Consider the following 23175-nt stretch of genomic DNA (forward strand, 5'->3'; position numbering starts at 1 on the left):
CCGGAGGAGATTACTTCGCAAGGGGACGAGAGTTTCATGTGTGTACTATCAATAAAAGTGGCCATACAAAAAAAAGTCTGGAAACTTATTGAAGGCATCTCCCAATCTTTAAGCCCATTAAGATGGCGTGGCCTAAAATGAGGTTTTTCTTTCAGTTTTATCCTTTTTTCTTCCTTAGTGATCTGATGGTATAATAAAATTTTATGTAACTTGTATTTCTCATCTTTTATTTATCATAAATTTTTTGTTTTGCTTTTCAGATCCTCACATTCCTAGTCATATAGAACACATAGAGGTGTCCTACGAGGGCAACGAAGACTTGTACGATGATAGTGAAGTATCGGAACATTGTTACAGACATTGCCATCTGGATCCTTTACGGCCAACGAAAGGCTGTGAGAATGGTTCCACTCAGGAAAATAATAAAGACTGTCCTGAGTTGCGGCCATCAGAGACATCTGGGAACATGTCGGCAAGCAACACGACAAGTGGCTCAGCTAACTCAGTATTCGCTCATTCAACAAGCGACTTTTCTTATAATTTAGTCGATTATGTACGTATATTTTGGCTTCTACAGACTTTATTTCAGTATTTGTCAGACGGACTAACTTAGAATTCTTTTTTGTTTGTTTTTTTTAAATGATATAGACTCGTGTTCCTTTCATGGTGCATTGGCATCGTTCAAAGGAGAAAAAAAAACAATGCCATAGATTCTCAAAAAATAAAAATAAATCGCAAAAAAAAACAACAAAAAATATTAATTTTTTTTTTTTTTTTTAATGCAGCAATATACAGCAATCCCTTACTATTCAAAGCAAGTATTTTTTATGAACGAAAATAACAAATTGCACAAATGTTTTACAAGAACGGTAACTCTTGGCATATATTGATCCTTTGTTTGACCAATGAAATTTTTGTTTCAAATTCATGACTGATGAATGGATGGAGTTGCTCTTAGAGATGCATTACTGCATCTGAAAATATTATATTAAACCTAAGCATGATAGATTGCCAAAATTGTTATTTTAAACTTGAACATCACAGATCACCAAAACTTATTTTAAACTTAAACCTGACACATCGATAAAGCTGTTGTTTCAAATTTAAGTTTTAAAACTCACAAAAATTTTATTTTAAACTCAAATGTGACAAATTTAATTTCAAACTTAAGCATAACAGACTGACAGCAATGGTATTTCTAACAAATGTGACAGGCCAAATAAAATGCAATTTCAAACTTAAGCATGATGGTCCAACATAAGCTTATGGAGGTGTGCATACAAAAAGAAGCTTTTTTTTAAATTTAAGAATAACAAACTGATGAAAATATTATTTCTAAAGTCATGCGTGACAGATTGAGTAAAATATTATTTTAATTCCAGCATTTCAAACTGAGCGAATCTCTTATAGAGATGTGCTAACTCATCTAAAAATTCAATATCAAACATAAGTTTGACAAAAAGATGGACCGACAGAATCTCGTATATCATCATCATTGTCATCATCATATGAATCCGAAGATTCTACTGTTGGTATTGGTTTCCCTGATATTTTTCTAGTCAGAATTCTTTCTAGAAAGACATAGGGAATCCTGTATAGAAATGCTTGGAATGATTTATTACTATTTTTTTTTTTTTTTTTAAATAAACATTAAAATTGAAAATCTTAACCGGGAGATTTAATTTGGAAATTTATAACCTTTATTTTCAAAAGGCGATAAACTATATTCTATTTAGAAATAATTAATTGTTAATGTGTTGCCATTTTGCCTACGTCTTGGGTCAAATGTTTTCCCAATGTGATTACAATGTAAGCAAATGCAATTGCGCATTAAATGTCATCAAGCATATATTTACAGTTAACCATTTTTTGTAAAGGCCTTTAAAATAGTATTAAAAAACACTATTAAATGATTAACCAATATTGTTTACCTCTCATTTTAATGGGATTGAATCCATAAGTAAATGAGACAAAATTCAGCAGATTCTCAAAATTTTAACAAATTTTAATGCAATTTAAACCAAACATAAACGAGACAAAATTAAGCAGATTTAGAAAATGTTGATGTTTCTTTAATTGCTGAATTTTGATAGGATTTAAACCGTATTGAAATGCAAACATTTCTAAGCAATAACTCAATTGTGTAAACTTTATTTTCACAGTTTTTGTCATAACAAAATAGTTTTTGATTGTTTTAAAGTATTTAAGGGTTCTACTTATTGTAATTATTAAAATATTTAATGGTGTGTCAGTAATACTTGACACAGATATTCCAGCTATATATATATATATATATATATATATATATATATATATATATATATATATCGGGTTAAAGGTATTCAAGAGAGAGATAACTAATGAATTTAACAAGGCTATTAAGAGTGCTCAATAGAAAAGCAAGATATACTCCTATGAGTATTAAATGCGGAAGCCTCGGTGTAGCTTAATTGCTATATATTTTCATAACTTACTACCTAGCTCTACTCCTGTATTAAGCACCGTTGAAATAAATACTGAAAATCAATACAAAAATATATATCTCCTCATATTATTTTATGTGAATGCATGAAATGATTATATATATATATATATATATATATATATATATATATATATAAAACAATGGATTTCAAATCCAACAGTTTTGCAGTAAACAAGAACACGGGTACTTTGATGCCATTGTGTTCTTTGTTAACATTAAGCTTTTCAGTAACCAAGTGGTTAATTCGATTCTGGCAAAAAGCAGCCCCTACTTAAAGGCCAATATTTGAATCCTGTGTTAATCACATTTGTTTCGTTTAAGATCTTTTTCTGTGTTTCAACCACATAGATAATCATATTATGAGACCAAATTTGTCTGTTGAAAACATAGGTGCCCTTAAAAAAAAAAAAGAAGCAAAGTGTAGTCTATATATATATATATATATATATATATATATATAGCAAAGTGTAGTCTATATATATATATATATATATTAATATCTATAGCCATTCTTTGAAATTCTATGGAATAAGGAAAAATCTTTTAATCTATATTCCTTGTTTTGAATAATAAATATTGTAAATTTCAATTTGCAAAATTTTCACTTCATTCTTATATATGAGTTGTAAAAAATTCAAATACCACTAGTATATTTATATAACATTCATATTATTTTATTGGTTGTATGGTATGTGTGTGTGTGTGTATATATATATATATATATATATATATATATATATATATATATATTAAGCAATAAATCGTAATTAGTAAAAACCTGAAGAGAGTGCTCAATATCATTGTAGTATATATATATATATTACTATTTTATCTGCTTAGTTACAAATTTTTTGATTACCAAATTGTATTAACGATTTGACAATTTTGTAAACTCTGGCGAAATTTTCAGATCGTTAATACGATTCGGTAATCGAAACGTTTAACTAAGTAGATAAAACAGTAATAAAAAATATATATACACAAACACACACACACATCCGTGTGTAGAAATGTCAAAAATAAAAAAGAGAATAGACCAACAATATAATCAAATTGATTCAGAAGTTGAGATATATTTATATTTTGTCTTTATCAAAAATCTTTTGCATAAATAAATAAAGATGTTATATTAAAATTTGTTGCAAAAAAATAAAATACAAACATTATTTTTCATTGCCTTGGAATCCTTTCTCATTTCCACTTCCGTCATCTAAACTTAACCCTAACCCATCGTCTCTCATTCTTCCCTACTTTCACTTCCTCCTCTCTTACCTTTCATATCTCTCATTTGTAAAATAAAATTTTCATTTATTTTCGAGGAAGTCATTTGTTAATAAAAACAAAATATTAAAATCTCATCATATGAATGAAGTTCATTGTTTTGGCCCATTTTTTTCTATTCATTTTGACATTTTGTTCTTCAATATGTATATAGTATGAAGAATGAAACGCAAAAAATTCGGTGTAGCTTACTTGCCGTATATATTTTCATAAAATGATGAAAATTATGAAAATAATATTCCATTATAATGGAGAGATGAAAAAAGAAACAAACCAAAAAAAAACCCCCAGAAATTGCATATCTTTTTTAAATTTCTAAAGGCTATATGTTAAAAAGAAATCTCACTCACTCCGTTCCATAAACGTTATACACAGTTTGAATGCTAACGGCATTTTTTAAATTGAAAAAAAAAAGAACAAAGGCATCCTTTTCACATTGAAAACACAATAAATATATTTTCAAAGATTGTACTTGTATTGTATTTCTTCAAATCAATCATCCCGAGGAAGTCTTGAAATAAATATAATTTTGTTTTGTTCTGTTTTTCATTTCTCCATATATAATATAATATGATATAATATATATATATATATATATATATATATATATATATATAAGCAATGGCCGAAAATCTATTCTTTTAGGAAAACCATTTTTAAAAGACATTTTCTATTCCTGTACATAAATAAATAGAAAAAAAGATACAAACATTTATATATTTTTCATATATATATATATATATATATATATATATATATATATATATATGATGGTTGTGTAGTTCCAACGAAAGAAAAAAATGTATATTTAAAAGAATGTAGCCATTTTTTATTTTAAAATATTTTTATCTATAAAAATATTTTAAAATAAAAAATGATAAAAGGCTGAAAACCCCACAATTGTTGATGGTTACACTCTTTTAAATATATATATTTGTTTCTCCATGCTATTATAATGTTGTCCACCCAACCAATTGGTCTCAATTGCAAAGAAAACAAAGAATAGGAAATAACTCCAATTCGCTCGTTCTTTATAGCAACATCTATTTCCTCATTCTCTATTTACCGCTGTGATGTTTCTCACATGATTGTCTTCTTGAGCGTCCTTCATGCCTCGCATGTGATTGCGACGATTATCCATGTCTCTCGTTCTTTTTTTTATTGTCTCCAATCCCCGCCTCCCAGTGACGTCACCTCGCATCATTTGCATATACACATCCACACTATGTTACACTATTTGACCAGTGTCAGTTGTATGCTAAGCATAGAAAATGAGGAATACTTTGCATAGATATATAGTAAACTAAAACAGATGAAAAAAAAAAATGTCTTATACTAATGGGCCACTGCTTATCAAGGCACGAATACCACTTGAGGATAAGGCTTACAGAGATAGTCACTTGGTGATTATTATAACCTTCGAAAGGATTGGAAACGATGGATCAAGATTTGATTATTTTATTGAGGAGCTCGACAATACTGCACTTAAAGACGACCTAAAAAAACGGTTTTCAGTCAACAGGAGTTAGAGGATTCAACTAAGACGTGATTTTTCATTAAAAAGAAATTGTAACATTTTTATTTATGGATATTTTTTTTATCCCCCATGCTATCGTTACAAACATGATGCTGTTGAATGATTTATGGATGGCAGTAGGGGGGAATAATATCTGTTTCTACCATTTTTAGTTTTTTTTTTTTTTTTTTTTCAAGGCAATAATAGAAGACACGAGTAAAAAGAAAATCCCACTTTAACCAGGAGTCATCATAAAAACTAAATGGTATTTTACCTTAATTGGCTCCAGGGTGGCAAATGGGGATGTTCAAATTTAAATCCAACTTGCTATCAACATATTTTTTTATGTTAATTTAAAACCCGGTCAAGTCTCCAAACAGAACTTTCTTTATTTTTGCAAAGATGCTCATTACATTTTGCTATGGCTAAGTCCAATCATCATTAGGCACTCCATACTTATGGGCTTGTGTCAGTTTGGAGTTGTACGTGTAAAGAAGTTCAATTCACAAAACCAAGTAAATCCGTTTAAACAGAGTAAAATAATGTGTGGACAGTAAGGGATTGCTGGGCAGATATAAAATATCTCATGCATTCACACAGACCATAAAGAATATTTATCAATTCACATGATGCATGTTATTTTTTTTTTCATAAAATTATTTGAAATATTAAAAAAATAAGTTAAGATTGCAAAATGTTTGTAATTTAGATGTCACTCAGTCCAAAAATAGTTAATCAGGAAAAATATATTTCAAATTAAAAAATAATTTTTTTTTTAAATTAATTTTTTTTTTTTTCAAAATGGAGGAGGATATAAATTCCTTGTTAAAATTTGAAAAAAAAAAGGTTTTCTTTTTTTTTTATTTAAATTAGATTATATCAATTATTCATTAAAATTTTTTAATTTAATTTTTTTTCAAAATGAAGGATGGATTATATAAATTCTTCAAAGAAATTGTAAAATGACAAAATATTTGAAAGATTTTTTTTTTTCAATTACATTATCAATTTTTTGTTAATTGAATTTTTTCTGTTATTTTAATGGAGGATTGTATCGATTCTTTATTAAAATCGAGAAAACGAAAACCCATAAATAAACTGATGATTCAAAAAATAAATAAAATAAACTGTTAAAAAAATATATATTTCTCTGTATTCACAGAGGAAAGTCAAATAATTTGGACTTTATAAATCCTTATTCAACGTCCATTAAGAAAAATCAACATTACAAATGACAGCGACTATGCGTGAGCAGAGGAAGAGAGAGAGACATTTTTTCTTTGACTCCAAAAAGTATTAAAAAAATAAGCAGAAAAGAAAAAAATGTTATAGACAAAAAATTGTGGACATATTTTCAAAATCTAGAAAAGATAAAAAATAAACAAAAAACTGAATAAATGAAGCTGTGAAAACAATCCAATGTTAAAAGAATACCTCTGTGGATTTAGATGAAAAACTATTAACATTTGTGCAAATTCAAATTCAGGCTTTTCGAATTTGAACCTTGTTAACGTATATGGATTTTCAACATTCATAACTAAGTGTGTACGTTTAAAGGCCCTATACTTGCAAAGGTACGTATGATGGCATGTACACGCATACTCATATGTATGTGTGTACATATATATACCCGTATATGTACAAGAAAGTGTGTACATGTATGTGTGAATTAATGTGAAGTAGAACAAAAAAAAAATTTTTTTCAATTGATTAAGCCATTTTTTTGTAACCATTAAAAAAATAACATTTTTTTTAGTTTTTCTAAATTAAAAAAAAATTCACCTATTTTTTTTTTTTATTTATTGTGTTTTTTAAAAAAAAGTTAAAAAAATATATTTTCTTTTTCCTTCAGATTTTGATCTAGTTAAAATTAATACAGAAAATAAATGATGGAAATGAAATGACCTTTAATTGACCTTTGCCCTTGCTACACCCGTCTCCTCCAAAGCAAATATGGATCTTTTAACCTTTCACCTTCAACCAATTTCACAGACTATTTATACTAACAAAAGAAAAAACAAACAAATAAACAAACTGATTACAACTAATTTTGATTTCTGCTAGGATATATATATATATATATATATATATATATATGCATGAAATGTTCTGACAGTAGATGTTTAGAGGGCCTCCATTTATACCTGAGTTGAAGGCTGTCAATTGTTCTCTGCAGTTTTCCTCAATATATTTATATTTTATTTTTCAGGCAGCATATTGTATATATATATAAATTACAAAGATAAATACTATCTTTATATTAAAACCAACCTATCAAAATAATAAAAGCTCAGTATACTAGATAGAGGAATTTATAAACAAAATATATATTTATAATTTCTCTTAGTATAGCTTTTTGTCTGTCTTTTCTACTTTTTCTGAAAAAGAAAAACCACTGAGCATATCTGGGGGAATTTTTGTATTAAGCTTTATGATAAGCTGTAATGAATAAACTATAATATTTTTGATGCTCAGAGATTAATAGAGATTAGTATTTAACACAAAAATGAGCACAAATTTGCATAAAGCATTTATTTTAAGTCAACAGGGTATAACTTTTACCAGTTTTAATAGGCTAAAAAGTATATGTGTGTGTGTAGATAGATATAAATAGATATTAGTATGTTTCTATGCTAAGTAATTGGAAAAAAAGAATTACAGTATAAAAATCCAATCAAACTGAAATGAGTAATATTAAAAAAATTTCTCAAAAAAACTTGATAATTAATGATCGACATTTGATGGTAGGGGTAAATGGAGAAAACATGAATGGAAAGAAGCGATTAGAGACAATCAATAGAAATGAAGAAAAACAGGGTTGGTATGTATTCAAAGAAAACAATAATAACAATGTATCTACTTTTAGAACATTTCATTGCCATAAAATATGTCAAGTCAATAATGTTAATATATAGAGGATGGCCCAAATGTCGCAATACTCTCTCTATTTAAAAGTGATAAAGTTATAATCCACTCTTTACAAATAGTTTATTGCGTGTCACCTCTTGGATTAATCACACTTTGTGTAGAGTAAGAAAATAGCAGGATCCTTGGGAAACAAAAAGTCTGGCGAATAGTGTTGTACTTGCAGCAGTGTTCATCTCCATCAAGTTGAGCCGACATCTTTCCTGACTTGTCACTGTACGAGGCCACAAGAGATGGTTCGCCAATCATGATTCCACTATTGAAGACCGACCAACTGATGGTTGTTGCACATGTCCTCAGCTACCCTCTGGTACGTTTGCACCATCCAGGAAGAGAGGTAAGGAGGATTATATTGTGGATTAATTCCCCCTTTGGGTGGCGAGTTGCATGCCTGAACCATCAAAGATGTTGCCGAATGGCAGACTTCAGGTTAAGATGCTTGTAGCGAGCAACAGTCAGGACATGGTTGGTTCAGTCAACAATGGCATCCAAAGGCAAACCATGTTGAGTTAACTTTGATGTTTATTACTCCATCTTTTACTCAGTGTACACCTTATTTTCTTAGGTTGGTCTGGAACACTGTTTACAGTGCATCTAAGATCAAACCTAGATTCCTGTTCTTGAAAATGACAAGTTAGATGGATTATTGTTAACTTTGTGGACAAATTTATTGTATTTTCCCAAGTTTTCCCAAAATTTTGATTTTCAAGATAAAATTTTACAATTCTTTCTTTTTTTTGTGTGTCTGGGTAGTACAATCCAAACTTTAAAGGGTTCCACTGTTGATATTTGCAAAAAAAAAAAAAAAAAATGAATAAACTTTTCTGAAAAAAAGTAATTAATATTTTGATGAGAGTTTTACTTTTGGGCCATCTTGTTTTATTTATTTTTTCTCACTTTTTTTTTTTGTTTTAATTTATAATGTTTATTTTTTATTTAAAAAATGAATCCAATATTTATATTTAAATTTCTATTTTCATTCTGACCGCCATTTTATTATGTCAGTTTTCTTGATTCATTTTGATTGAAGATGAATAACAATCTCTTCCCCCCCCCACCCCCACTTGCAAAAAAAATTGACATGTAAACAAACAGTTATCTATAAAATACTTTTCATTCTGGAAAACAAAGTATTTAAAAAAAAAAAAAAAAAGGGATGGGGTAATGAAAAAGCCAAAAAGATTTTAGTTTTGACCATTTTTGTTTTGTACCTCAGCAGGGCATGGAAAAATAGGACAGTATTTGACTTCTCTTAACACACACACACACACACACAAAAAATGACAAAAATAAAATATTTTCGTTTTTAATTAAATGTTATGAACTTATTCTATTTTTTCTTTCTTTATTCTTCAATTTCTCCACTCATTCCGGTTTCTGCAAGTCTTCTATGAGTGCCACATTTTTCTTTTGCTGATTCTCTTTTTTTTTTTTTTATTTTGTTTGTTGTTTTCCTGGAATGAAAGCAATCCAATCTTTGTAACCTGAGGATCTCCTATCGGTATTTGGCAATAACACTTTGTCTGCAATCACACGTCCTCACACACACATACACACACAGAGATCTGTAACGTTATAGGTAAATAAAAATTATTTCAAGAAATTTCTTTTTTATGTACTCAATTAACTGAAAAAAAAAAAGAAGCAAAACAACATTTTGATGCTGCAACAAGGTAAGTCTGTAGAAACATGTTGAGGTAAACATTAAAAGTTGCAGTCAAAGAAGAATGCAAGAAAAATTCTGTTATCGACCCTAAAAAAATGGTTTTGTTGTTTTTTGTTAAATATTATTAATTTGTATTATTTATACTAAATGTTATTAAATTAGTAATAATTTTGAGTCAAAATTTATTTCGTTTTTAGATAAACATGACATCAGGTTAAATTCCGTGGCCATTTTGCTTTGATTTGTCTTATTCACATAATGCTAACGCATTTCAAGTGTGGTTTTCTCAATTTTTCATGCATAATATTAAATTGATTTTAAATGGAAATGATTTCTCATTTAGTAATATTTAACATTACATTCTTTTCTAACTGCAAACCATTAACGTTTACCTGTACTTGTTTCATCACCAGTTCCGAGTTTTTGAATTATCTGTTGTAAAGTTAGCTGTGACTCACGGTTTACAGTTTTTGCGTTTTGAACAAAATCTTTTTTTTCAGTTTTTAACAATTTTAGATATTACTTCTTTGCATAAAATAACAAAAAAAATTTTTTTTGTCTCTACAATTTGCACTGAGAGAAGTGATATACCAGTCATTCAACAAAGAACCTAAAAGAAGAACTCAGACCACAGCATCTGACGATGAATGGCCAGCCAGCATGCTAAAAGTATTGTCATACAGACTAAGGATCATGTGCGTTTTGTGCACTCTGAGTACCAGAGCGGTAGGTTCATTGGCAAGTAAGTGTCTAGTTACATTTTGAAGGGTGCATCGCAAGACGAAGATAAAAGTGTAGCTATGGGGGACTTAAGGTTAGCCACTGTATTTAGGGACTGGAGACCGCCTAGTTACACTAATTGGTCCTGTGAAACAAACAGACCACCGTGTACATATGTTTATGGATCAAACCAGGGTACAAAATTTCCTGTAACAATAAGTGCTATAAAAGGTATCAGATATTATATTGAGGCTGACATCATCAAACCTGATTTACCCTGACGTTTCTGAATATTGAATATTGTAATATTTACAACTAGAAATACAAAAGTAGGTTTAAGGCTCCTAAAATTCGTATTAGAATTGTCCGCAAGGACCCGTGGTTAGAGTACGGGGAAAAATCAATTGTAAAAGTGATATTCTCCTGAAGGTTCAATTCTCAGTATGGGTGACCGAAATATACATTTACGGATTACTTAGGACCTCTATCCAGTCATGGCTGACGGAACAAGAGCACACTACCCCCCCGTGAAGTAAATAAAGGGTTCCGCTCGAAATTCCGTCCAAATTCCTGAGTTCGACAGAAACATTCTCAAGTTCGACAAGATACACCCGAAGAAGGCCGGAGGTTATATCGACCGAAACGTTGTGAAAATCACACTCAAGATGAGAACAGTAGTCCGATGAATAATAATACATGATTTACCTTTGTTGTTTAAGTTATGAATTAATGAAAACTACAGGCATACTAGCAAATGTCACATTTTTTGTAAAACACAATTTCTGTCACTAACTAGTATACGTTTGTAGGTTAAAAATGCACCGAGCATAGCGTTACATTGTGAGACTTTAAAAGGATGTTATCGAAAAAAAGAAAAAAAAAAAAAAGAGGAAAGCTGAGAAATTACATATTCAGTTTGCTTATGTATCTTTAGAAAAATTAAGCCACTGATGAGAAGGATTATCTAAGGGAGATAACTAACCTCGACTATGCAAAAATAAGCCATATTTTGGCAAAAGATAATTTAGGACGCTAAAAAAAAATCCATCGAACAATGAAACAATTATAAGTAAAAAAAAAAAAACCCAAAAAAACACCTTGTCTTCACAAGAGCCTAGTCCCAGAAATTGTCAAGGCAGTTTACGAAAAGGAAACAAATCAACTAAAAATGTAAAATAATAATACTCAAATACTTGAACAATTATAATCAGTTACTTAATTCACTTGTTTCCTTTTTTTAATTAACACAGTTAAAAACGAAACAGTGTTGTAATAAATGTTTATTCTATTTTACAAAGGAGTCACCACTTATCAAGGCCTGGAGGCCACTTGAGAATAAGGGTTAATGAGTGTACAGTAGTCAATGGGACAATATCGTAGTAATTGTTAGTAGTGGAAATTTGGTAAACTGGATTACTTAAGGGGATGGATCATCAAGAATTTGTTTATGTTGGACTTGAAGACGACCATATTATAGTCAGCTGGAAAGCAGGCAAACGGAAGAGTTTCACAGGCATGCAGTTCCAAGAAAGAAGCTTTGTTTATGGAATCTACGTTTAGTTTTAGGCACAGATAAAGAATGGGGGAAATTATTGATAGTGGTTTCAGCTGGACAGGTGTTTCTCGTGAAAGTTTTGGCAAGGGTGACCATAGATTGGAGCTCAGACGAGCACTTACCATAAAAATAAGAGAGAGTAGAGACAGATTCACAACGTTTCTTCTATGGGAAAGAGGTTATAGGGAAGAGAAAAGGGCATCCCCTACTGGGCTACAAAATCTATTTTGAATTCTGTCAATGCAGGATAAGGTGCTTCTAGCAGCTCCTGTCTAGATGTGGCAACAGTGCTCCATTCTAGGATGTACTTGGCTCTTATACAGGTAGAGAAATGCACCGACAGCGTAAAAGCAAAAGTAATGAAACCATAATAAAACTACAAAAATTAAACTTGTTAATTGATGAAAGAAAATAAAATTATATTGCATATGTGTCTGCCGATGCAGTTAAAAAAAAAAACATCATATTGGGAGTGAGTCTGCTTTTTTCATAAAAATAATGATTGCTGAAGCAGTTAACAAATTTTTTTGTTTTTAGTGAATCGGCTAATAATTGTAAATTAATTTGTTGATGTTGTGGAAAAAAAAATGTAAAATGCTTAGGCAATTATTATTTTTATTATTTAAATTCTTATTAATTATGATCGCTAATAAATTTTTCAGTTTAATCTTTAGTGTATTTTGTTAGTAAACTGTTTCAGCAATTTCCCAGACTTGTTAGATTTTTAGTTTGATGATTAATAACTTGTTTCTTTTTCAGCAGTTTCTGGGACTATTTTAATTCTTTTGTGGTGTTTATATTTTATTTATTTATTTATTTTTTTTTACTTAAAATTGTTTCATTGTTCCCTGTATTAGTTTTAGCGTCCTAAATTAATTCTTTTAAAATATGCGTATTTATTTGAGGAGACTTGGGGCAGTTTATCAATGTTTTGGAAGGGGAAGGGGGTAAATCAGCTAAGCCTTAAAAATTGGTACAAACCTGTTCTCTCAGCAGCCGGTAATGTCTGGTGGAAACAAAAAGAATGAAGAAAAAGAAAATGGCTGCTGCTTCTTTTTATATTGTCATTTCATATGCAAATGAGATGCTTCTGGTTTTTATTCATAAAAAAGCTTTATTTTTCAGAGACTCATATTATTTGGATGTTGGAGAAGTAAGTTTTCACAGCAATGTGTCAAGTTTGGGAGTTTTGGAGTAGCAAGTTTTGACAGCAGTGTCGAATTTGTGGTGAATTTTGACAGCAGTGTGTCAAATATAATCCCCAAAATTGTTAGTTGGAAGTGCAGCACAGTTAACGATCCATCAGGGAAAGTGTAGAATCGTCTATACTTGATTATTTATTCACACTTAATTCTAAACAAGAACAGATGATTGATACAAAGAAAAGAATTGGAAAATATAAAAATTTATGAAGTACATAAATGTGTGCCTGACATGGGTCAAAAATGTATATCAACAAAATGGGTGATAAACAGAAAAATCTGTGAATAACAAAAGGATAATGAAAGGAACGTTGAGTGCATATGACAATGCACTGTTTCTTTGGCATGATACCACTTGTGACTTGATAAGCATTCTGGTGAAACATGTAGATGATTTCATAATCTGTGGAAATAATCTATTTAAGGAAAAAATATCAGAAAATTAAAAAAGATATTTAAAATTGGAAAGCATGAAAGTGAAACACTTAACTTTTTGGATTGGATGTTAAACAAACAAAAAATATGATCAATGATCATTATGGATCAAAATTTGTTTCAGCTATATCCCCCCCCCCAAAAAAAAAGAAAGGAAGATCATTAACCCTGTGTTAGTCCCATGGGGTGTTTTGTAACCTCAATTTTGTTTAAATGCTCATAATTCTTAGTTGGCAACTTATTTCTTTTCCTCCCTCCTAGTACTCTCCTGACTCGGTGAAGATATAGTATACATGGTATGGCACAGTTGTTTTCCTTGGAGGTGAATCAGATTGAAAATGTTCATGTAATGATCTCGTATTCATTTTTCTTGCTATTTCAATTTATGGAACCATTTTGTGTTCATCATAGATATTAAATAAATACCTACATCATAGATATTAAATAAATACCTACATTGATTTGGATGTTGGAGAAGTAAGTTTTCCCAGCAATGTGTCAATGTTGTTTTAAAATAAATGTGATCTAAATCTAAGATTTTTTTTATTTTTCCTTAGTTTTATAATTTATTTTATTGTAATATTTTATATAAATATCAAAAAGCTACAAGTGGTTCAAACTGTTCAACAGTTGGACTGTAGATATATCCTGAATCAGCAGGATAACTATTTTTTTTACAAAATGACATTTTCGTATTGGGATTTATAAACACTCCAATGGAACTAACCCTGTTTAAAACACCCAGGTGACTTACGCAGGGTTAAGGAAAAATGAGTTGAGTCAGGACAGAGCTAAAGAGATTGACAGATTAAATGACATGAGTATCCATTCAGACTCAGATGTATTGTTTGAAGAATGAGTAATATTGGAAAATCTCTAAAAGTGAAGATACTCTTTGAGGCAAGTGGAAAACGTTTGCCTCTAAATATTGTCTGTTATTCAGATGATACCTATGCTAGTTTTGAGGATTGACCCACACGGTGGTTTTATCATCCTTGTTTGTGGCAAGATAAACAGAATGGCTCCCTATATCTTGCGGTATGTGTATTGTGCATTCGACTACATAAATCAACGAAAATAGATATTGATTTTATATATATATAGATATATATATATATATTACCACCATAGCCATGAGCCCCTGGAGGGGCATAGGCCATCTGCAACTTTTATAGATGCTTTTGTAGCAAGGAGGTCTTTTTCAGGGCGAGGGTGCTGGCCCCTTGCTCAACCTTCCCGGCAGGTACATACAGCGCCTAGCCTTCCAAATGGTCACCCATCTGGTACTGGCCAGGCTCAACATTGTTTAACTTTGGTGATCTAGCAAGAACCAGTGTGTTAACGTGATTGTGCCACACACACACACACACACACACACGTATATATATATAGTTAACGTGATTGTGCCACACACACGTATATATATATATATAACCATAGACCTTATTTAAAACAAGAAAGAATATTTATACATTTTACAGACAATAGCTTTTGGTGAAAAATGCATAAGACTGTGTGTGTGCATGAACACGTGTGCGTTGTTGATTTCTGCTGATCATGTATGGACTGAGATTAAATATTTTGTTTAATGTTGTAACAGGTAATTTATTGATTGTAGAGTTTATTCGTTCATAATTTTGATAAGGTTGGATGGTATGCAGAGGTTTGTTTCATTACAGAATCAGGTTACGTGCAAAAACCACACTTAGAATGCATGGCACACTGTTGTCACTGTCGCGTGCCACCAAGGAAGAGAGAAAAAGAGAGAGAGGGACAGAAGAGGAAAAAGGAAAGTTAGTATCGATGCCTGTCCGCCAGAGGCGAGGTCAAAAGGGCAATAATTGCCTATTCTTTTTTTTTTATAAATTGTGTCTGTGTGTTTGCTTTGCATGAAGTTATTTGGTAGACTAGTTTTACATATATGCTGGTCATCAAAAAAACTTGACTAACAAAATCTTAGTGAAGCAGGTGATGCTGATATATTGAGAGCCACCATGTTTTAGTAGATATTTAGATTACTCAGTTTGCCTGTAATTCCTTCAGATAATGCATCTCTAGTAGAGACTTTAAATTTGTCAAGCCTAAGCAGCTGAAAAGTGACATGGCCAGACTAAAAGAAATGGTGGTGAAGGAGGAAATTCAAACTGAATGGATAATGGGCTGAGAACAGGTTCCAGGTTGTCTGACAAAAATGGGAGTGTCTTCTGAAATTCTGAGACCTGCTTTCTTTGTCGTTTTATTTTTTTTTAGGAAACTCGAATCTTCACAAGAAGACAGCAGCAATGTTAAGTTGTCTCCCTTTATCTCAAGTCCTGTTCTTTGTACTAAGTTTTTAGAGTGATCTCCCTTGCTGATTGTTGTAGTTTCATTGATTGGAAAACAAAGATGGAGGTTTAGTTAATAGTGTGTGTCTGTGAAAATAGTTAATGAGGAATAAATCATCATATCACTCTCTCTTGACATGTACACATAACTCAAGTCGATGTAAGATAAATAACTGAACAAAATACTGATTAAAAATACCAACTTTGTGAGCGTTTCTTGTGTATTTTTCAAGTTTTAGCTGGACATACAAACAGAAATTTGATTTTTATCCAATTTTTATAAATGTATATATATAACGATACAGTTACATTCCAAATTCCAAAGTTTTATTCATCTTATTTTTTATTTCTTTCAACATGTCAAGAATTCCATTTTTTTTTTTCCAGAAGCTGTTTACGTAGAATCAATCAATTATTAGTATGTCAGTACTGAATATATGAATCGTAGACTCTTCAGAAAACAGGAATTTATTTACTTTAGAAAGAAAACACACACACACACACACACATATATATATACTGATGGCTGTGAGAATTGATATATTGGGTCAGTTTATAGTTTTAATTTGCAGTTGTGTACAGTATTTGATGCTTTCTCAGAAAAAGATTCATATTACTTAAAAAGATACGTATAAATTGCATACTGCTAAATTAATACCTAGAACATTAAGGTGTCAGACAATACAAATTCGACCTAAAATTCGGAGATTAAAGATCACACACAAACCTATCAAAGTAACAGAATAAAAAACAACCTATTTTTTTCATGTGATATATATATATATATATATATATATATATATATATAAACTAGCAGAGTGACCCAAGATTGCCTATTTTTCAATCAAATCGATTGATTGCCTGCTCTAATTGGGGACCCATAACAATACACCTGGAAGAAACTTCACATGTCTCTTACAGTGACTAAGTTCACAATATATTGTAGTCTACATTGCACTGTAGAGAACCTACTGTTGATTTTATAAAATTATTTCTATATATAATGGCTTGTTCAAAATACAAATGTCAAGTACCATACTTCAATTGTGCACTAAACAGAAACATTCATTTTGAATGTGCCTTTGTCATATCAAAGAACCTACTGTTTATTTTATATGCCTGGTATTACTACTTGTGCAATGATAACGGCTTGAATTTAAGTTTAAAATTAAATCAAGTATCATTGTGAAATCGTGCTTTAAACAGAAACATTCATTTCTAATGTGTCCCTGTCATATCAAAGAACTTACTGCTGATTTTATATGTTAAACCTTTAAGCTTGTGTGGTAATGAAACTTCTCAAATGTACTTGTGATATTAGGCTGTGTAAGGTGTTAACTTTGACCAAAATCACCTGATCCTTCTTTCATCGGATTATTTTGACTATCGATACTTATCAAGGACATTCCAATACAAATCCTACCTAAGAACACTGCCAGGCACATAAAGTACCTTCATGAGAAATTCCATAAAAATCGACACAGCCACCTTCGAGTTCATAGGAAATGAACACAGATACACAGGCAAAGTTTTATATAATCGTAGCAACATAAATGACGAAGTTAAGAAAAAAAACAATAGAAAATTATTCTGTGAACATTTTTAATGTACCTTGCTGCTTTTTTTGTGGACATGCATGTTTGCATACATACTTTTTATTCCTCCAAGATGGAGTGAGGGAGATTTTAAAATGCATTGTTATGATGACTGAACTTATGCATTCATGACTTGGAAGTTTTATTTCTCTATTAAGAATATTGATGCTGTGAGACTCTAAGAAAGCAACTCCTGTCATGAGTATGCATCAGAAGCAGAGATGTGCCATTGAATTCCTGGCAAAAAATGCATCTAGAATGGTGGTGACTATGTAGAAAAATGAACTCTGTAGCACAAAAGATCCCTTGTTTTAATGAGACCACTCCCGTCTTCATAACTCTTCAACTTTTTAGGTTAAACAATAGGAGGCTTTACTTTCAGAACTACCCTCATAAATAACAATATCAAATGTACTGCTTAATAATTATCTACAGAACTGCAGCTAAAAAAAAAAAAGAAAATAAAATCTGAGCAAAATTCGAACATGTGTCCAAGAATAAGGATAATTTTAAGCTGACCAATCGGATCTACTTAGATCCAGGTTCGAATCCTGTTTGCATCTCATTTTTGTCTGTGTATTATCCCTTCTATGTTCATAGATTATCATATAAACCGTTTTGCAAACCTGTATGTCTACCAAAAACTAGTGATGCACATTAAAAATATGTGCTTATGTATAATATTTAGTATGAACCATATTTGCTTGAGGCTATCGAATCAGGCTGCCTGAAAATACTGGCTTTCTTACCTAAAATGCACCAAACATCCTGATTGTTTTTTTCCTTTCACTTTGCATAGCATGATTGAGTTTTGCGAAGTCAAAAATAAAAAGCAATTTTCTTCTACAAAACAACCAAAACAAAAGGATTGTGTAACAAATGGGGATGCTGATCATGCTGTGATGATGATAGACATCACTCTAATCTCTCGACCCCAAAGAGCCATTGCTCAAAATGACAAGGTGCTACAATAAGGCTGACTGGGATGCCATTAGACATCACATCAGAAATGCCCCATGGGGAAATATTTTTCTCTTTCTGCGGAACAGTGTGCAAATGAGGCCACTGAATGGTTCAAAGCAGCAATCGAAGCACATGTTCCCACATGGAAGTTCTGTAGCAAACCCCGATCTCTCCAATGTTTTACTTTGACATGCGCAGCAGCCATTGCTCAGAGACAACATGCATACCATAGATTTACTCGGCATAAGTCCAGTACAAACAGACAAAAGTTTATTGAAGTTAGAAGCAATTGTAAGAAAGAAGTAGCAACAGCTAAGAGAGAATATACTGAAATCACCAGAAAACGCATTGAAGCACAGAAATGAATAATCCGTGATTTCTGGAAAATCTACAACAGTGAAGTAAATAATGGGCAATCAACAATTCCCTCACATTCCAACAATCATGAGGTTGTTTGCTCAGCAACCGAAAAAGCTAACATGCTTGCCCGTCAGTTTGCCTCAAACTCTACATTGGACCCAGCAAACCACTCCCTCCCTGATTTTCCTTTGCGGACAAAAACCACACTAGATAATCTGCAAATCACTCCTTAAGTAGTTGATATCATTAAAACGTAGACACCTCAAAAGCACATGGACCTGATCTCATCCTGTCTGTACTGTTAACAAATGCCCCGCTGAGGTTTCTCCAGTTCTTTCCAAACTCCTTAATGAATCATGCTTTCCTGACTGTTGGAAAACTATTTCTATAGTACAAGTTTACAAGAATTCTTGCAAAAGAACTGACTCATTAAATTATCACCGCATTAGCTTCCTCCATCTTTTCGGCAAAATATTTGAGTCCATAATTAATCAAGCTTTAGTGCACCCCTTCCAGTTGCTAAACTTCTGTCCGACCATCAATATGGATTTAGGTAAACCTGTTCTACTACAGATATTCTAACTGTAATCTCTGAACGTAAATACCATGCACTAGATAAGGCAGGGGAGGGTAGTATCCCTAGATATATCTAAGGCTTTTGACAGGGTATGGCACAATGGTCTTCTCATGAAAATCAGATTCTATGGTATTATTGGACGAATACATAATTAAATCTTTCTTAAATAAGAGAAGAATCCAGGTTGTCTTAATCTAAACAATATGATATAAATGCGGGGTACTTCAGGGATCGATCCTTGAACCTTTATTATTCCTAATATTCATAAATGATCTCCCTGATAAAATTGTCTCTCTGAGATGGGTATATTTTCTGACAACACCAGACTCTATGAGGGGAAAACGAATGAACACATATCAAAGGCAATAGCGGAAGACCTCCAGTCTGTAGTGGAATGGGGTCAAAATGGATGGTAACATTCAACGCTGCCAAGACTAAGCTTGTTTCCTTCAAAAATTACAAGAAACCTTCTCAACGAACAATAGCTATGACTAAAGATACATAACCTGAATGTACTTCTTAAACTCCTCAGCCTAACGTTCACAGGGAATATGAATTGAAACCGATACATCAAGAGCATTGCCAAGGCTGCTGCGAAGGTGGGCTCTCTCTACCATGCTAGAAAGTTACCTACACCTGAAAGTATCCTGTACCTCTACAAGGCCACCATTACGCCCATGTATGGAGTATTGTGGTCATATTAGGGCTTGTGCATCTGCTACTAGTCTCTCACTCCTAGACAGAGTTCAAAAGAGAGTCGCCAACCTGATAGGTCCTGAACTGTCATCTAAGCTTCAACCTCTGTCCCATCAACGAAATGTTGCATCCTTCTGTCTGTTTTACAAGTATTTTAATGGTGGATGCTTCGACAAACTACAAGCCCCTGTGCCTCTCACAGATCCCCAAATGTAAGAACGCCTTCTACCCTAATTGTTTCTTCCCTAGAACTGCTAGATTTTGGAATTCCCTTCCGGGTTCCTGCTTTCCCAACTGTACTGACATGCAGAAGTTCAAGTGTAATGTGAACAAACATCTTGCTGCTCAACTCCCTACATAGTGTCCCTGCAACTTATGTCTCTGATAGTAGCCCTCTGCATCAAAGTGGCACTGTGCCTTGTTTCGGATGAAAATGTAATAAAATTTTTTTTTTTTTATTACTTGGAGTCCTCACATTAAGGCTCAAAAGCTACTCGAGGATAAGGGTTAATGAATGTAAGGTGGTAGTGTAATAATCGTTAACGGTGGAGATTGGGTAGAATGTGATTATTTATGAAGACGACTTAATAGGAACTTGTTTACATTAGATTTGAAGGCTACCATTTTTTATTTAGCACAGAAGCATGCTAGCAACAGTGTTCCAAAGACAGGCAGTTCTGTCCATGGAATCTGCATTTAGATTTAGGCACAGATAGAGAGTGGGGAAAATCATATATAGTGGTTGTAGCTAGTAAAGTGTTTTTGTGAAAATTTGGCAAGGGAGGACCATAGATTGGAGTTCAGATGAGCACTTACTATGAAAATAGCGATAGAGCAGAGACAGGCTTGCAACGTCTCTTCTTTGGGAAAGAGGCTGCAGGGGAGAGAAAAGGGTATCACCTACTAGGTTTTGAAGCCAGTTTTGAACTCTATTAAGGCAGGATAGGTGTGCCGAACAGCTTCTGCCCAGATGCGGTAACAGTACTCCATTGTAGAGTGCACCTGGCTCTTATACTGATAGAGGATTGCATCGACAGTGAGGTACTTACTGGAGCGGTAGAGTGATGCAACCATTTTTCTCGTGGTCTTGGCAACTGATTTGATGTATGTGTTCCACTTCAGATCAGTAGTGAAGGTCAGTGCCAGAAGCTTTTCAAGACATGGGACTTCTCCAAGACTAGGGCCATTCATTTCAATTGGGGCATGGTGGGGATCAGTATGATGAAAGTGGAAAAGCTTGGTTTTCGATACATTAAAATTAACGAACCACCTTTTTCCCCATTGCACCACATTCTTCAGATCAGAAGAGAGAGAATCAGAAAGATCTTTGTCATTGCTGGCCTTTTAAATGTCCCCATAGATTGTCATGTTATCTGCATTAATGTCTACGAATTACCTAAGAATTTGATTTGGGAGATCATTGATAAAGATCAGGAACAGGGTTGGACCCAGAATAGAACCTTGAAGGAATGCCAATGTCAATACAGTGAGTTTCTAATTTTTGCTCATCAGTGACTACTCTTATAAGCCTATCAGAGAGAAATGATTTTATAATTCCCAGCTATTCCATAGCTGGTAATCTTGTGAAGTAGATCTTTGTTATATTCTATTAAAAGCCTTTGATATGTCAAGAGCTATTGTTCTAGAGACAAAGCCTCTGTCGAGCGATTCAATAATCCTGTGTGATATACATAGTACATCAGCTGTAGATCTCGCAGAACGGCAACCATATTGCATGTCACTGACTAAATTATTTTTGTTGAGATGATTAACTACTTCTCTGTTTATCGCAGATTCCAGCAACTTACTCATGATGCACAGGAGACTGATTGGTCTGTACTGAGAAGGAGATGATTGATCACCAGAATTTTTAACTATAAGGCAGATTGATGAAGTTTTCCAAGATGTTGGGAAGCATTTCTCATTAACGCAACGTTTAAACATCTTTGTAAGTACGGGAGCTAGTTCCAGTTGAAGCTTTTTGAGCACTATGACTGGAATGCTGTTAGGCCAGTTGTTTTATTAGAATCAAGATTTTTGCTAAGCTTGGCAACATCACGTACAGAAAGTTGCATGTCACTTAGTGTGTTTTCAGTCACAGGAAGGAATATGGAGGGAGACGGCCTTGATTGCAAAGGGTAGAATTTGCTGCAAAGTTCTTAGCAAAGAGTTTTGCTTTGTCAGATGCTGACGAAATTACTTCAAGTCCATTGATGATGGTAGAGATAGAGGACATGCTTCTGTTCAGGACCCTGTTTGTTATTCGCCAAAACGTGGCGGTGCATTCTGGAGTGAACCATGGCTGGAGGTTGGACTTTTGCTGGAATATTTTGGAGGGTATGAAGTGGTCTATCCTTACAGTTAACCATTCAATCAGGTCTAATACTATAGAGGACACATTATTTTTGTACATGAAGTGCAGAGGTATATCTGATATAAATGTTCGGAAGTCATCCCAGTCAGCCATAGAATATCCATACACAGTACTACGGAGAGGTAAATCAGAGGACTTATTACATTTTGTTCTTATCTTAATTGAGTAATCGGAAGATCCCAATGGAGACAAAATTGAGAAGAAAGAAAAAAAAAAAGTGTTGATATGCCATAAAACAAAACAACTAAACCAAACACAATAGATAAATATTTAAAGATAGAAAGAATTTGAAGCATAAAAAAATTACTGGATTTGACATTAAATAACTCTGTGTTGATATGCCGTAAAAAAAATAAAATAAAATGAACAACCTAACTAAATCAAACTAAGTTATTGAAATTTTTCAAATGATAATAATTCCCCAATAATCCTTGACTCCTTTTTCATTTTCTCCTAATCAAAAATGAAACAAAAATCCTCCTCTCTTGAAGTTATTTTTAT

General features: G+C 32.3%; 1 protein-coding gene across 1 annotated transcript in view; it reads left to right on the forward strand.

Moving 5' to 3' along the window:
* The window catches only part of LOC145297547 (uncharacterized), a 265438-nt gene that overhangs the window by 230735 nt on the left and 11528 nt on the right, over positions 1–23175 (forward strand). Inside the window, exon 3 of the mRNA XM_080143514.1 lies at positions 261–553. Coding sequence (XP_079999640.1) covers positions 261–553 — 293 coding nt within the window. The remainder of the gene's footprint in view (positions 1–260; positions 554–23175) is intronic.

Source organism: Euprymna scolopes, chromosome 18 (genome assembly GCF_053919585.1).
Source record: "Euprymna scolopes isolate OS-2025 chromosome 18, ASM5391958v1, whole genome shotgun sequence".
Taxonomy (NCBI): domain Eukaryota; kingdom Metazoa; phylum Mollusca; class Cephalopoda; order Sepiida; family Sepiolidae; genus Euprymna; species Euprymna scolopes.